Genomic DNA, 17,011 nt, shown 5'->3' with positions numbered 1-17,011 from the left:
CCTACTAATTAATCAACAAGTCTTTATAAAATGGTTTGCTTTCTATTAAGGATAGCAAATTTTGTGAAGGTTGATAAAGAATGAGGTCCTTAGTTGTTTAATCTTCAATCCACAGTTACAAAGCTTACAAACAAATCTTCTGCAATCACTACTCTGTCACAAAGACGGTCGCAAAATTTTGAGACGACACTTTTCTTCGTATTATTTTATTTTACCTTTAAATGGTACTCAACATCTCAATATCTATCAGTGGAGTAAATTGAACTGGTGTGAATAATGTTAGCCCATTCTCGATTCGATACCTAGGTACCACTAAATGATGGATATGCCATTTCTCAAATAACTTTCATTGCTCTATCGTTCACTTCTACTTCCGAAAAAAAAAAAAAAAAAGTACGACAAATATCTTAGTTCTTGATCCACATCCATGGATTCCGATAAACTCAGAGGGAATTGGACATACCTGCCAGCCGTTAGTACATTGTTATGACGGAGCAAAAGTGAATACATGTATAATATACACACTTCTTGTTGTGGACACGGACACTCGGCAGAGATTTCTCGTAGGTGCCACGTAGTGAATCTCGTAAGAAAGCGACAAGACTGGTAACGGTTATATCTTAGTATGTCTATGTATTAGGGTTTAAAAATAAAAAAAAAAGACAAAAAGAGGAACTTGTACCATTACAGAAGTAAACGAATAATAAACTAAAACTTGTTAATGTACATGTATTAAAATCAGGGGTAAAAGTGGATCTGGAAAGGTAGGGGGACACATGACGTCCCGACGTCCCCGGTGACTATCTTTGCCCATTGTAATTTTTTTAGAAAGTGGGGGACGCCACATATATTTTCTGGAAGTGGGGGACAAGGTCTCACGCATTTCCCCTCACTTTTACCCTTGATTAAAATAACTATATTTTTTATAATGCTGTACGGCTACCGCCGCAAGGTCCGATATACTAAATACGCCACTGCATTTTTATTTTATATATAACTTAGGAGAAGCCAAAGTCTCCGTTTTATAATATTTCGCAAGCTTATATTTGAGATCAAGGCCTATCACCAGACCAAGTTTCATCAAGATTAGATGAGTGCGGTTGAACTTGTGTGATCTAAAGTGTTCTTGTCATACATTTTTAAGGATAAAGATGAGCTTCAAATTTGCATTTTAGTGCATCCATCAGGTAGTATGTCAAGCAAATGATTTATTTTCTACCACAAATAAGGATTTGGACTGACAAGACGAAAATGTTTAAGAAGCAGTTCTTCGATAGCACACACAAACTTAGTCAAGTGTAAGAACAGTGGATAGTTTCGTGATTTCTACTGGACCTTGGTGATGACACTCGCGCACTTCCTTTACAATAGACGAAAATAGTGATTTCGTCATTTCCTTTCCGTTACCATGGTGATCGTCATGTTTTTTTCTATACAAACGTGTGAATCGAACGGTGTATTTTAAAGCCTAGTACAAACAAGAACAGCGGGTGTAAATTTGTTTGCTATTATAAAATGTCTTAACGACTAATAAAGTTGGTGGGAAAGGGTACAGATTAAGAACATGGAAACTACAAATAAAGACATGAAAATTCATAAAGAAAGACTAATACCTAAGGAACTTATTTCTAAAAGCGCCGCACTACCTTAAAAAAGTGATAAGGTAGAAATCAAATAAATTCATGTAAACGTCATTATCATATAATCCATCTTAAGAAGCAATTATACACAATATAAACTCCCTAAAGTGCAGATCGACAAACTGTCGGCAGGAGGAGAGCTGTAAAAATATGCGATTTTTTAAAAGAAAAATCTTTAACAATGTTAACAATGTTAACCTTATTGGAACATTTACTTTTCTTATGTCCACTGTTGATAATGGAAGTGCACAATATTAATGTCTACAATATTACAAAAGAAAGGGGAAAAAACCAAGCCTTCGGAAATTTCCAATACAGACCATCAGTGGATATAGGTCAGATCTTTTCTTATATTCCCTATCAACTTTTTTAAAAGCATTTATAAACAGTACAATAAGAAAACATCCAATTATGAGTGGTTCAGCATATATTCTAAACAACTCTTAAACATTAATCCTGTACACGTATGAAACGTTATGATACTTATATTAGTGGATCAAAATTTTTCAGAATTATTTAAGGTTAATATCTGACCATGAACAAGAATGAGTAGAATTGCTTCTCTTTTTCTATATCTTTTTTTTTTTTTTTTAAAGTTTCATTGATTAGAAATATTTAAATAGAAACATAAATATTCCATTCACTCTAACGTTTGGAATTATGAAATATTTCATCAGTTTTCGCATTGCATTTAGGCCCTTTAGGTATTTAGACTACTTGTTGTTAGAAAAAAATGGCGATCACCATGGCAATGCAAAGGATGTGACATCACAATATGCCAATCTATATGTTCTTTATGGATCCTATCATGAACCCAATATTTACAGTACAACTCTTTAATTCTTACTTACTGATATAATCGAACTTTATAATGCTATTTTTGTTATTATTTAGAGGTTTCTATGCAATACAAGTGTGTAGTGTCTATGTATTTGTAGTATACTATTTAACTATTACTTGCAAGTTTGTAAATGTATGAATATTGATTTAGTTTTCGTTTTCGTAAAATGAATTAATTTCAATAAATTTATCCTTCACAATACCATTGTGTACGAACTTTTTATAACATTCAAGCAATCAGACATGCAATATTAAATAAGACTCCAATATTCAATTCTATTTCTGCAATTATATTTCTTACCTGTCTGCGGAACTCGCTGTCGATAACTTCCACATCTAACTCCCTCTGAAGCTGTTTTAAGATCGGGGCCGTGAGAAAAGAGTCAGAAACAGGCAAAGCATCTGTTTCATCAACGTCAGCTTTCGATACATCTTCCTCACTTTGATCCGTTTGTTGTTTGTCGTTTGGAATTCTTGGTGATAAATCATTCATAGATGATATCTTGATCAAAACAGAAGAGAATAATTATTAATAAATGGGGTACACAACGTATAATTACAAGCAGTGTGATTTTTTTTTTTTAGAAGTACAAGTATTATAAGTGCTAGTTGATCCAACTTTTGTCCCCTGAGTCCCTGGCTCAGGGGCCATGGTCCAGGGGGTTGTATAGGACCATTTCCCATGACAATGGTTACCATGACCCATCCCAGGAATGGTTTATAGGACCAAGACTGTAGCTCTAAAAGTATTTTGATGGCCCATATTTTCCCTTTCATAAGCATAAAATTACCAAAAATCCAAAATTTGGATGTTTCGACTTAATGTACCCTCATTGATGATGTTCTATTACGTTATGAATCATTTAGGTATCCAGGACAGAGTATATTATATGTATAGGCGCACCCTTAAATCTTGGAAATTGCCATGGTATGGTAGTATGGGACTATAGTATGTACTTTGTGATCCAACTCGTTCCCATTCGTGGGTAGAAAGTTGCCAAAAAGTATCAATTTGAAAGATTTTTGACCTCAAGGATGATCCTTCTCTTGTATGATATTTATTGAGTTACGAATAAGGTTGGGGGTTCAGAACAGGTGTACAATAAAGCCCATCCTTTAAAAATTTCGGGAGGCTTGTATCGGTCCTATCCTTACATTTTGGAAATTTCCAAATTTTAAAATTTGGTATGGTAGTATATGTCTATATTATATACTCCGTGATGTATCTCGTTCCCTTTCATGGATATAAAATTGCCAAAAATATAAGTCTGGAAAGTGGATCCGCCTCTACCTCATGACTCCGCTTATTTAATGATGGTTTATTACGTGTTATGGATGAGTACAGGGGCACTCATATGACATGAGGACATTATTGCACCCCGTCAAAAATTTCGGGAAGTGTGTATAGACTCACTCTAATATTAAATTTTGGAAATTGCCATGGAAAGGATAGTATTTGACCAAGATAAAATTTGATCAATTCATCTTGTTTCCTTTTTATGGGCACAATCTTGTCAAAAACTAATTTTGGGACGTGATAGGGCCAAGGTAATTGTAGCCATTGGACTGCAGAATATAGCGACAAGGGTATTTTTCCAAAAATCTTCCGAGATTGCCATGATTATATCTAATATCTCTCACTATATATAACAAAAATCTAGACACCAAATGTATAATATGAACAGTCTTAACTTGAAATTACATTATATAAAAGAACATTTCCGGAGAGTAGGGATAAGATTTACCTCTTTTGTTACTTTTTTCTTAAATATTGTGAAAAATAACACATAAAGAAAGAACTGATAAAAATCTATTTTAACTTTCCAACAGAACAATTTTCTTGAGGAGAAGGAATTCTAGTGCTAAATGGTGAAACAAATTTCTTACCACAAGCACTATTTTAAAAGTGGACAACAAAATCTAAAAATTGAAGAGAGAACAAACTTTAGAGTAGGAGGGCAGCACACCTGCAATCTTTACTTATGTATAATCGACCAAAAATATAAAATGAAATAAAGCATTAAATCGTGTGAAACTTTAAGAAAGGGCGATTTGGGAGAGTTGAAAAAATTTTAATTAATAAAAATAGCAATTCAGAATGTGAAGCAACATAAGGATAGGGGTTACATTTTAAAACCAAAGTTGATATCATGTGGAATATGCATAGGAAGAGAGGTTAAAAAACGAATCATAGCATTTACAGCCTGTGTAATTTGGGGTTGTTAACCCTGTAGCTCACAAGGGACCATTTCAATTTGGTGAATTCAATTGCTGAAAATAATTCCTAGCACTGGATTCAGCACCAAAAGAAACCGAGAAAAAGAGGGTGCTTATTGGCAGACCATACACAGGGTGGGAGATAAGTGAGGGCAAAGTGCAAAGATAGAACATAGAAAATGTTTAGAAATGCTATGTTAATTTTGAAACGAGTAATGGGATTGAGGTCAAACGTTGGATATGAGGAATGCATGTAGAGCTCCACTGAATAGGCGTAATGTGAACAGTGTTTTAACTGCCAATTGAATGTAAGTGGTTTCCAGAAGAGTCACCATTGTTACAACAGGCACGTGGTCATTAATATATCTAAACCCTGAATGGGACAGGTGTCTGTGTGAAATGCACCACTCCAGCATTCGTTAAGTGGAACTACTTCTCATTCCGTTACACGTTGTTAATATTCTTCTTGATGTTCCAGGATTCGATTCTATATCTTTCTACCCCTCGTGCATACAGAGTGCTCGTGGACCGTACTACAGGATCTCTAGTTCACCATTCACGTCACCTTTACGTAGTGCTCTCAAACGGGTCAGGTCAACTCGGGTCGGGTTGTCGGGTCGGGTCAGTCGGGTCAGCTCGGGTCGGGTCAATCGGGTAGCTCGGGTCGGGTTAATCGGGTCAGCTCGGGTCGGATTGTCGGGTCAGGTCAATCGGATCGGATCACGGGTCGCGTCGGGTCGGTCTTCAACCCGACCCGACCCGACCCGTTGAGAGCACTACATTTACGACAGTATTGATACATTGCCATAGCGTGGAACGCCTCCTGTTACAGATATCTCAAACTGTATTGACCACTATTGATTTCAATAGACAGTGTGTCTTAAGAGCCATATGTCAGTTGTGATGTTATATTCCATTATTACATACTTATCACTTTCTGTTAAAAAAAAATCTGTAAAATTCTGATCCTTGTTTGTTGAACTTTAGCATGACAGACTTTAGAACCTCCCTTTCAGCACTGAGGTTATGTGAGACGTGGACCTACAGTTTAAGGTGAAATCCGAACCATCACAATGTGCCCAGATTTTAGTGTTCTACCCCCGGAAATCGAACCTAGGACCACATGTAGCAAATACACACACGCTAGCCACTAGACCAGCAGGAAAGTAGATTTCAGTTCTGTAATAAATGATTTGGCATAGATTAACTGTTCATATAAAGGGCGTAACTTTTACTAGATACTGTATTATAAATATGCTATATGCACAATACATACCTGCGTCTCTTTTGGATCTGGCAATCCTTTTACTTCTTTGTCCGTGGAACCAATTCTTCCTTTCGAATGCTTTTTGATGCGTTTCTTTTTAAGTTTACGTCCACGCCTCTTCACTGTTATTGTTTCCTCCTCTTCTCCATCACCATCTTCTGCAATAGTCTGATCTTCAATTGATTGTTGTATCGGAGGGCTCAAACGCTTTACTGCATTCTCCACGGTACTCGTCTATTTGGAGCAATTAAAAACACTTTATAAGATTAATTGGTATATAATTATGAATAAAAGCAATTATAAATGAAAATAATTATTTTCTTATCTTAATCACAAGTGAGTGCAATTCTTCAATATCTAACAGAGTATCTTTGAGCTTGTTATAAATAAATACTCTCAACTCGCGTTCACATCTATGATTTGACACAACCAATAGATACATCTATCAATCTTCTCACGTCAGAGCATTTCCACATGGCAATTAAGGAAATAGGAACCCGCCAGAGTTCTCTCAAGACCTACGCGTACACGACAAAATATGATTGATTTGTCTGAATCTTCTTGCAAGACACTTTTACGGAAATTGAAATCATAACAAAAAAAAATATATGGCTTTCAGAAAATCTCTTCTAATATGTAATTTCAAAGAGCACTAGTATTTAAATTTTTTTCTATGATTTGTAGACTTTGTTTTGAATAGTTATAACGAAATTGTAGAATTCTGTAAAATTAAATACAATATCTGTTTCCTTATAAAGTTACCAAACTTTTTATTCCCTTGCGGTATACTTTTTAAATCAAATTCTATGTAACCATGTTTCGAAATTATTACATTAAACACTATCTTATACGATTCAGTTCTTTTTTTTCTTGATATCTCTGAGACGTTCAACTTGAGAGTTATCTTCAGAACGCATATTTGCATGTATGTTTTGAGACGTATCACAAAGCGAGGACAACTATAATCACGTCAAATAATATTCTTTTAAGGCTTTTGTTAGTTCGTACATAGTATGTTATGTAGAAATATAGTAGAAGTGCTTCATTTGTTGAATTAATGCGTTTACATGTTTGTTTTTAAGCTCATTTTATTCGCTTTACCGAAAGGGTAAAGATTTCCCCTTTCAATTACATGCTCACCCCTAGGAAATTAACTGAAGCGTCCCTACCAGGGTTGCTTGTTTTCCCCCCTTCCCACACACAGCAAATCATATTTAGTGATAAGACGTCTGAGAACATTGCCGAATTATAATGGATTTTGTCCTTCGTGTAATTTTGATCTGATAATTGTATTCCGAAATGAAAGATGTAAACTAATCACTAGAGCAACCCAAAAGCATAAAAAGCATAATAGCAATCTACACATATGGTTGGTACCTTGAACATGCTTGTGGTTGTGTACGGGTTCAGAAGAAACTAACTTTTAAATCATAATAAAGCATAATTTTAGAAAATAAAGCATAAAGCATAATTTAAAATATATAGCACAATTGTTGGAAAATTCTGTTTAACTCCAAGTTTAACATATTGTACTCATAATTTTAAAACCAATATTTACAATGCAAAATCATTGAGAACATACAAAGCAATAATGAAAAGCTTATTTTAATTTCTGTAAACTTTTCGGTGTAATCCTTTGATGTACAGAAAAGAAAAAAGGAAATGAAGAAGAAAACTTTCCGCCAACAATGAATAGTACACAATAAATTCCCACTATATTGTTATGTGTATCTCTTGAACTTGAGCACTTTCTGTGCTTTATGATGGCATCTTTTACTTTCCCTTTCTGCATATACGCACCTTTAAGGCGCACAGAAGTGATATAAAAAACGGACTCGAGTAAAGCATCTGTTTACAGTGCATTAAGTAGAAAGTTCATTAAATATGAAAGAAACTGGTTGCATAAAATATTAATAAATACCAGATCAAGATATTTAGAATATCTAATGTATAGTAAATATTATCTACTTTATACTCGATTCATGTAAAACAATGATTGAAATTAACGATAAAGCATAACAAAGCATAATTTGGAAAAAAAATAAAGCATAATTAAACAAAAAATAAAGCATAATGTGGGTTGTTCTACTAATCATTTTTGTCTTCTTCCAATTTTATACTCACAGCTGCCACAATATACATAATTTTTTCCCAAGTTTACATTGGCGCCCAATAGCTTCACTATTTTATTATGTCTATATCGTATCCTAATACCCTTCAGTTCATCGACAGAGGTGAATTTGGATAACGATGTTGTATTAACTACGTATAACAAGGTCATGTATGAATTTGCAAATATCTTGCTCAGCGCCGTAACTTAGATTTTTTTTTTCTGGGGGGCAAGCATTAATATTAGTCTGTGGGCTCCCTAGAAAAAGTTGTTTTTCTAATTCTTGGGTCTTTTCTTTGCATCTTTCTCTTACTCTTTATGGGCTCCCGGACTCTGTGGATCCTTCTGCACGACAAGGTCTGTGGGGCCGTTAGTTACATCCCTAGGCAAGTTCCATCCATGACAAATTAATTAAGGGGACAATATTGATAAATCTTAAAGCCATATGAATAAATATTATTTCTAGGGCCCCTAATAGTAGACATTTTTTTTACTGAAATGGGCCAACGACTCATTTTTGTTTTATTTAGCTTTCATGTGCTGTTTTGTTTATGTAATGTAGTGAACCTGTTTTATGTTTCATTTATAATTTTATGTTCATTTATAATTTTATCGAATATTGAGTAAGAAAATTTTGTCTTAAAATGGGCCCCCTCAAACGGTGGGGAGCTTCTTTGGGGGGCAGTTGCCCCTTTGCCCCCCACAAGTTACGGCCCTGATCTTGCTTTATGCATTCATTCCATGTAAGATACTTTCCATCTTATACTCAAACACATTCCGGTAGGTCAGCTGGAAAAGTCAGCTGAGGGTATCTCAGGAAATATGTAACTGATTTAGTTACTGTTCTAAGTTGATTTATTTAATAAATTCCTTGTTTATTACTTTTGTCAGATAATCATATTTATGTGCATGTTCGGGGGGAAAAGAGGGCATCATTGTCTCGTTTTGAATTATAGCATCTTTATTCTTCTATGTCTTGTCAGACCTCTATTTATACCCCCTCTCCTAACATCAAAAATGTAATTTGCTACTGTATTTTATTGTATTATTTATTGGTTTAAAATCTACATCAACAGTATCATTAAAGTCAAAACTAAAGAGAACAAAATTATCTCATTTTACTCAGTAACATAATGTAAATACACACTACTTATACGGATACTTCAATCATTATGTCTTGTGCATAAAAAACGTAATAAGAAATGAAATGAAATCTTTACTTTAACGTACCAGCTTCATGTCCTTTAGGTAACAAAAAATGAAAGATGCAAGTATATGGTGATAATACAATTGAATGAAAATAGTATAAAACTTGAAGACTCCGAGGAAATCCACGATGTTATTAACTAAAAACAAACATGGATTGTAGCTGAAACCAAGAATTCTTGGTATCAAAGGTGAACTCTATACCAATAAGCCATTGATTCTCCTATACTGTACTATCGCAACTAAAATTGACTAGCAACTTTTTGAAACAAACGAACAGCAGAACTATAAATTCAAACATAATTCTAAAAACATCTAATCACAATGTTCTGTTAGTATTTTTCTATGGATTTAATGCAATTATTTTGATTCGACTACATTTTGGTGTTGAAAGATCTCGACAGTTAGGATTAAAGATAGAATTGAATGTATTTGAATTTTTTTTAATATACGTAGAGGAATTGGTCCCAAGTCATGCAAATGTGTTGTGGGAAAGTTTTATTCGTGGGTTTTGCTAGAGTTTTCCTGCCTTTTCCCTTTGACTTCATTTAATTATTTTTTTCTATTCCCTTGCACTTATAACTGATGTATTTTGACTTAAAAGACTTATACGTTAGACGTTAAACTCAACATTCATTTCAAATTTTTATTTTTTCAATCTGTAATGACACCAGGTCTGATCGTAGAGATCAAATTTTTGGAATAGTAAACAAGAAAAAAATTTGCATATGATATTAAAAATTACAAACAGGGAAACGCATACATAGATTCATATGTATACATACATATTTACATGTTCAGTACAAGTATGAAGTTCAAATTTAACACTGGAGTAGTCGCGTGGAGCACAATAGTTCAGTAGACGTTTTTTTTTTTATCCTTTCAGTACATTCTGTTGTTATTACAATTTATTACTTTTTAATAACTTAATTGATCCTATTTCATTTAAAAGTAGTTAAATAATCCATTAACATGGAATTCATACACAATAAAAGTTAACTATATAAAAATTATAGTAAAATACATTAAATTTTAAATGTAGGACTACTGTCCTCCGCGCGACTAATACCGTTCCACTGGACTGCGCGACCACTGCAGAGTTAATCTAGTGCGCTGTCACCACATACCTCCTGCGAAATCTCCTTTTTCTCTCCACCAGATTCTTCCTCAGAGTCATTGCTAGATTTCTTCTTAGTTGGAGGCTTTCTAAAACGAACAGATTTTGGCCTCGGTGAAGGAGTGTTTGACGCTGGATGTGGCACCAACTTCACTTGTTCAACTTTTAACTGTTTTGGTGTCTTCGTAGATGTCGTGAGGGGAGAGAGTTCTTGGCGTTCAGCAGGTACTGGCGACACAGAAGTACTGTTTCGGATAGATACTTTCCAGCTCAGTGTTTCAATACTATGACTGCGTCTCAGATCAACAACTAACAATTTACGCTCGCGATGAATATTTGGGTCTGGAGTAACACATCGTCTAGTGGAACTTTTGGTCATTATACTGGCCAATGTTGGACTTGGAGTGACAGGTCTTGAATCTGTATCTGTGTAACGACGAAAGAGCTCTTCTGGTACATAGTCATCTGGTACTAACAGCCTATGAGGAGAATGGAAATCTTCTGGCGTAATCCAACCCGATTGTATTACTTCAATCTCTTCAGGAAGAAGAGTGAGTTTTCCCTCACAAACCTGAAATATATTTGAAAATTTGACAATACCAATAACAATTTTAGAGTAATCACAAATTTCCCATTTCAGATCTGCGTAATTGGAGTTTGGTCCCTTGGCATATGATACGTTCACTGCACATAGGGATCAAGTACACGTTTGGACACTTTGGACATATTTCATCTTTGATATTTCTATCTGCAGCTCCTTTCAGAGTTTAAAATATCCATGTCCAGATATTGTAAATAACTCTTATATAATATAAAAAAACAATGTTCACTTACTTAAGCGTACTTAGCCATACTATACAAACATTATGTCTCTTTAACTCACAACTTTTGGTAGTTGAACTTGATTCTCTTGTGCTCTGAACGCGCATATTTAGTTAAATATAACTAAAAAGAAGCAATTCAATATAGCTACTGTATTATTTCAGAAAGGGATCTAAGAAATATTTCACCTTTGATATTTCTATCAGAAGCTCCTTTCAGAGCTTATAGGATTTATGTCTAGATATTGTAAATAGCTCTTATAATGTAAAAGACGATGTTAATTTTTCCACGTATTTAAAATACCATATAAACTTTATGTCTCTTTTACTCACAACTTTGGTAATTGAACTTGATTCTCTTGTGCTCTGAACGCCCTATTTAGTTAAATATAACTAAAAAGAATCAATTCAATATAGCCTACTGTATTATTTCAGAAAGAAATCTAAGATTTTTTTCTATTTTTTTCTCTTATTTGTACAGAGTCGCGTTCAAGAGAAACGAACAAATTCCTTCAAATGTGTCTTCTAACCAGCTGATACTGTATTTGCTCTCTGTGCATGAAGCCTTGAACTTATTTCCAGTGAGGATATATGTTGTTCAAATCCCACATAAAATTAAGTCAATGTCTCCTGTAATCTCAATTCAGAAACGATTCGTCAACTTACAAACAACGAAATACAGTAGTTGTAAGGCGATGGAGATTATAAAATGCATATGCAAATGAGTGGAATGTAATTTGGTTGAATTTAAAATAAGAATAAACAAGAGAATCCCATAGCTGAAACACAAGTATAATATTATCAAGTTCCAACACGAAGTGCACATCTGAACAATGACTGAAGCCATTTGTGTCAAACATGAAAAAGAAATAAAATCTTTAAGTTTTACGTCCCACGCTTATGTCGGCTAAGCTGAAGGAGACGGTGATGATAAGAAATGAAAGGGGAGAAGTGATGAGAAAGGGGATGGAATGAAGAAAGTGGGACAAAACGGGAGCACCCGAGAAATACCAAGCACACGGTGTTTGTCCGCCACAAAGCTCAATTGGCGCGAGCTGGGGTCGAACCAAGGACCCCATGCACCAGAGGTGAACGTTCTACCAATGAGCCACCGCGGCCCCTGTGTGCCAAACATGAGTATTCTATCATAGAACCACTGTGTCTTCATAATCGTCCAGTAAAGTAACTTTGTAACTAATTCTAAACAATACTAAGCTGTACCGTGAAAGATTATGTTCATCTGTGGCAAATATACGTGAGAAAGGGAAATGTTATAAGCCTAATGTTGCTACTCCATTATTAAATGTGTTTTTGTTTTTAAAATTAAGTAATAGATTTTTTCTCCTTAGTTGTATTTATTTAGTAAATAATGAAATCCTTATTATTCTTCCTGTTCTAAATTGTCTAAAAAAGGACACTACTTAACATTTCTTCGGTTTTTGTCCAAGTAAAATTGACACTGTGTACACGAGACAATTTATTGCAGCAAGACTAGATGTATCACAGCGAAATTGACACAACAAAATGAAGTCGAGACACGGTGGAAAGACACGATACGAATTGTGTATAATCAGCTGGTTTAAAAGTATTGGGCCTTTTGCGCACTAGAAGACGTTAGTGTCCCAAACCTCAAAGTATATGCATAGTAACGAGTCATGACTAACTTCATTTAACAGCTGATAGTTGAAGTTAGTAATATGTAAAAAGTGTTGGAATTCTTATAATCAGACGTAAGGTATTGCTCCATGAAAGTGAGTGAACTTTCTGCAGAATTGCACTATACAGTTATTTCGATAAAGGCGCAAATGATGCGAAAACCTGTGAAGAAATTTGTGCTGTTTATGAGCAAGATGAGTTATCGAAGGAAGAGCGCAAACATGGTTCAGTTGTTTTTTCTTCTGCAAACTTCGATGTCAAGATGCTCCTCGGAGGCTGTGACCAATCACAGCAAAAGTGAATTATATTTTATTAAAAGCCAGGCAAGATCGGAATTTGAGCAGCCATGACATCACCAATGAACTAAACATCCATCACTAAACAGTGTTAATCAGGGATAAAAGTGGATCTGAAAAGGTAAAGGGACGGTAGGTAGCGGCATGACGTCAGGCCGACCCCTCTGCCTATCTTTGCCCATTGTAATTTTTTAGGAACTGGGGGAACGCCGTATATATTTTTTACAGATGAGGGGACGGCGTCCTCCTGCGTTCTCCCGCATTTAATTCTGGTTTTAAGTCATTTGAAGAAAGCGGCTACAAAAAGAACCTCGACGTTTGGATGTCACATGATAGATTCAAAATCTTTTACTCCATTGAATTTCTATCTGCGAAACTCTAATGAAACAGATGAACTCGAGCCATTTCTGAAGCAGATGATCATAAGTGATTAAAAGTGAATAATCTACGTCAACAATATGCGAAAAATATCATGGTCGAAACAAGGAGAAGCTTCACAATTGGTAGCAAAGCCCATATTGACGTTCAGGAAGGTTACGCTATGCGTTTGGTGGGATTGGAAGGGCATCGTGCATAATCAGCTGCTGTCACCAGATAGAACGATAGACTCGGATCTGTATTGTTGACAATTAGCGCGAAGAATTGGTCAACACAAAGAATGTCGTACTTAACGCTAACAACGCCAGACCTCACACATCTTTAACGACCCATCACAAGTTTGAGAGAACTTGGCTAAGGGATTTTAATGCTTCTAGACTTGGCACCGTCAGACTATCATTTGTTTCGGTCAATGCAGAAATCCCCGAATCTTGTTAATTTAGTTTCAAAAGAGATCTTTGAAAAACACGTTTTAATATTTTTGGCCAAAAAGTACAGAAGTTCTACAGCGACGGAATTATAGTGTTACCGTAAAAACGGTAGAATGTTATCGAACAAAATAGCACATAAGTGGTGTCAGAGTGTAATTTTCAAATTACAATAAATGCATTATAGATTTTGAGCTCCAAACGGTCAATACCTTTTAGACAACCTGATATACATAGAGCATAGCCTTAATTAAAAACCAACTAACTATTTTTTTTATATATATATAATTATCTTCGCACTTATGTAGAGAATGTTATTTAGTTTTTCCACAACTCTACACCTGGTATTTATCATTTTTGTAATGTTAATTTTTGAATATTTATGTGAAGTTAGATCCCTTCCTGAAATCCAAATCCAAGTTCAAATGAAATGACACATCACTTAGTTCACAAGTAGATAATTACTGAGGGGTCAACATTAAAAGTAGTATAAGCAAGGCTGTAGTCGAGGGTACACGGTGGTACACGCCGTATACCCTCTGCTTAATCTTAATCATTAGAGAGTACCTTCTGTTTCAAAGCTTGTAGTACTTTCTAGTTTTGTTTCATTTATATTAATTAATTAATTAATTTAATCAGGCCATTATTTCAGTGATAAAGTGACTATGTCATCAGACCAAAACACAAAATTGTTAGTTTTAGGCTATGGGGATAGATCGATGCAAAGTGGTGTAGTTTTGTTCTAAGACGATATCCTACAGTTTTGAAGGTCGATGGATGATATTTCGCTTGTTCTCTGCTGAAGAGAACCAAACTTGATCGATATTTTTAAACTAAGGTATGAATATTTTCAATCTCATGCTAATACGTAACTTTGAGCAATACAGAACCCATTAATTGAAAAAAAAATCATGTATTAATGATTTTATAGGGTTTAGACATAATTTTCTTACTCCTGGCACGTCGGGTGCGATTTTCTCTTTTCCTTCTCGGAATGAGTTGGTTCCTTCTCGATATCTACATCCATTTACGTATGTCATTAATGGTGTGATTTAAATAAGAAATATCATCAAGAAAATAACATGAAATGCTTTTAGATTATATAATAGTAATATATCCTTTATATTTAATTTCAATTAATTAATTCATGCGTTGTACATTGTTCATTAAAAATGACTTCTATATCCTTTATGACAATCATAGATGATCACAAAACAGCGTATACTCTCTGAAAATTTTAGGACTACAGCACTAACAAGGGAACATCTTATATAGATAGTAGCATTGCCCAATCAAACAATGTGCAATCGATAGAGGAGTAAAGAAAAGTGAGAAATCCAAAGTTCTACGGGCCGACACCCAAAAACACAGGAGATACAGAGGAAAGAAGGATCTAGAATCATGTGAAGATAGCAATGCAAAAGATACACTGACACAGAAAGAACTTCAAAATGATTAAAGTAATCAAAATGATATTTACACAACAGTATATTAAACAAACATTGTACCCACAAACATGCTCAATAACATCATATGTAATGCAGTGTTGCCAACTGAATACAAAATGAAGTTTTGTTCAATGGCACAGAACACGAATTATAGCATGTGGAAAATCTAATTATGTCATACCTGTGAAGTTATCATGTACCGTGTTGCCAACATTTGAAGATAGGCCTATATGAATTCCTACATGAATTTCGGATGTAGAAGAGTACATACATTACCAACACACTGCGGAGCGCTTTATCAACAGCAACACTGAAAAAATGACTACCAATAACGTGTGAGGTGATACAATATTACGTGCATCAGAAACGTGAGCTTGCTAATCAATTGTCAATCCAAGAGCATGCATCATTTCAGTTTTGTGTGCTGTGTTTGATATTATTTGATTTTCCACTTGAGCAAACCTGCTTCAACACTGCGCTTCGTCCCTTATTTTCGTGCTTCAGTGATTATATTATTGTTTGTGCTCTCATATTTTGGTTTTAATTAGTTGGAATCGTGTACTGTATGTTCTCTTCTACATCCGATATTCATATAGGAATTCATATAGGCCTATCTTCAAATGTTGGCAACAATGTACATCATGACTTCACACGTATGGTTCTACTCCTAATTAGATTTTCTAGATGTTATAATTTGTGTTCCGTGCTATTTAACAAAACTTCATTTTGTGTTCAGTTGGCAACACTGCATTACATACGATGTTATTGAGCATGTCTGTGGATACAATGTTTACTATACTGTTGTGTAAGTATCATTTTGATTACTTTAATCATTTTGAAGTCCTTTCTGTGTCAGTGTATCTTTTGCATTGCTATCTTCACATGATTCTAGACCCTTCTTTCCTCTGTATCTCCTGTGTTTCTGCGTGTCGGCCTGTAAAACTTTGGATTTCTCACTTTTCTTCACTCCTCTATCGATTGCACATTGGTTGATTTGGCAACGCTACTATCAATATAAGATGTTCCTTTGTGAGTATAAAAAATTGAACCGTTTTACATTATATGATAACGCACTTGAAGATTCTGCAGTGTTAAAACGTTCAATATAACAGTGTAAAAGATAGACTGGACTAGAATAGAATGGCGTCAGATCATGTTGATACTTTGTTTTGTACACACGCGCTAAGAAAACTAAACTTAAAAAACAAAAATAATATGTTAGATATAGTATCATAGCTAGACTAAAACTTGTAGGCCTCCAAAACGGAAAAGAAGAAGAAAAAGATGAAATAATCAATCAATATCAACGATGAAAGGTAGGATGTGTAATAGCAGCAAATGGAGAGCCAATAGATAGAAAAGAAGAAGAAGAAGAATGGTGATCACCTTGGTAATGGGCAGCGAAATATTCCAGTTCACTTAGATAAGTATTTCTAGCGAAAGAACGCAACAGTCAACCAGTCTCTCATTTTCTTTTTAAAAAGAGTATTTGCAATATCAATATTTATTATTGATATTAGATTATTTCAGTACTGCTTACTGCCCATTTAAAAAGCAATATTTGCATTGCAACAGCTTATTCTATGG

At 34.7% G+C, this 17,011-nt stretch overlaps 1 protein-coding gene across 1 annotated transcript in view; it reads right to left on the bottom strand.

Moving 5' to 3' along the window:
- The window catches only part of LOC145694796 (uncharacterized), a 72,291-nt gene that overhangs the window by 32,565 nt on the left and 22,715 nt on the right, over nucleotides 1–17,011 (bottom strand). Inside the window, exons 3-5 of the mRNA XM_081771443.1 lie at nucleotides 10,408–10,968; nucleotides 5,974–6,198; nucleotides 2,782–2,982 (exon numbers count right to left, since the gene is read on the bottom strand). Of these exons, the coding sequence (XP_081627569.1) occupies nucleotides 2,782–2,982; nucleotides 5,974–6,198; nucleotides 10,408–10,968 (987 nt within the window). The remainder of the gene's footprint in view (nucleotides 1–2,781; nucleotides 2,983–5,973; nucleotides 6,199–10,407; nucleotides 10,969–17,011) is intronic.

This window comes from Thermobia domestica, chromosome 9 (assembly GCF_964235325.1).
Source record: "Thermobia domestica chromosome 9, izTheDome1.hap1.1, whole genome shotgun sequence".
Taxonomy (NCBI): domain Eukaryota; kingdom Metazoa; phylum Arthropoda; class Insecta; order Zygentoma; family Lepismatidae; genus Thermobia; species Thermobia domestica.
This window is presented reverse-complemented; position numbering and strand designations above follow the sequence as displayed.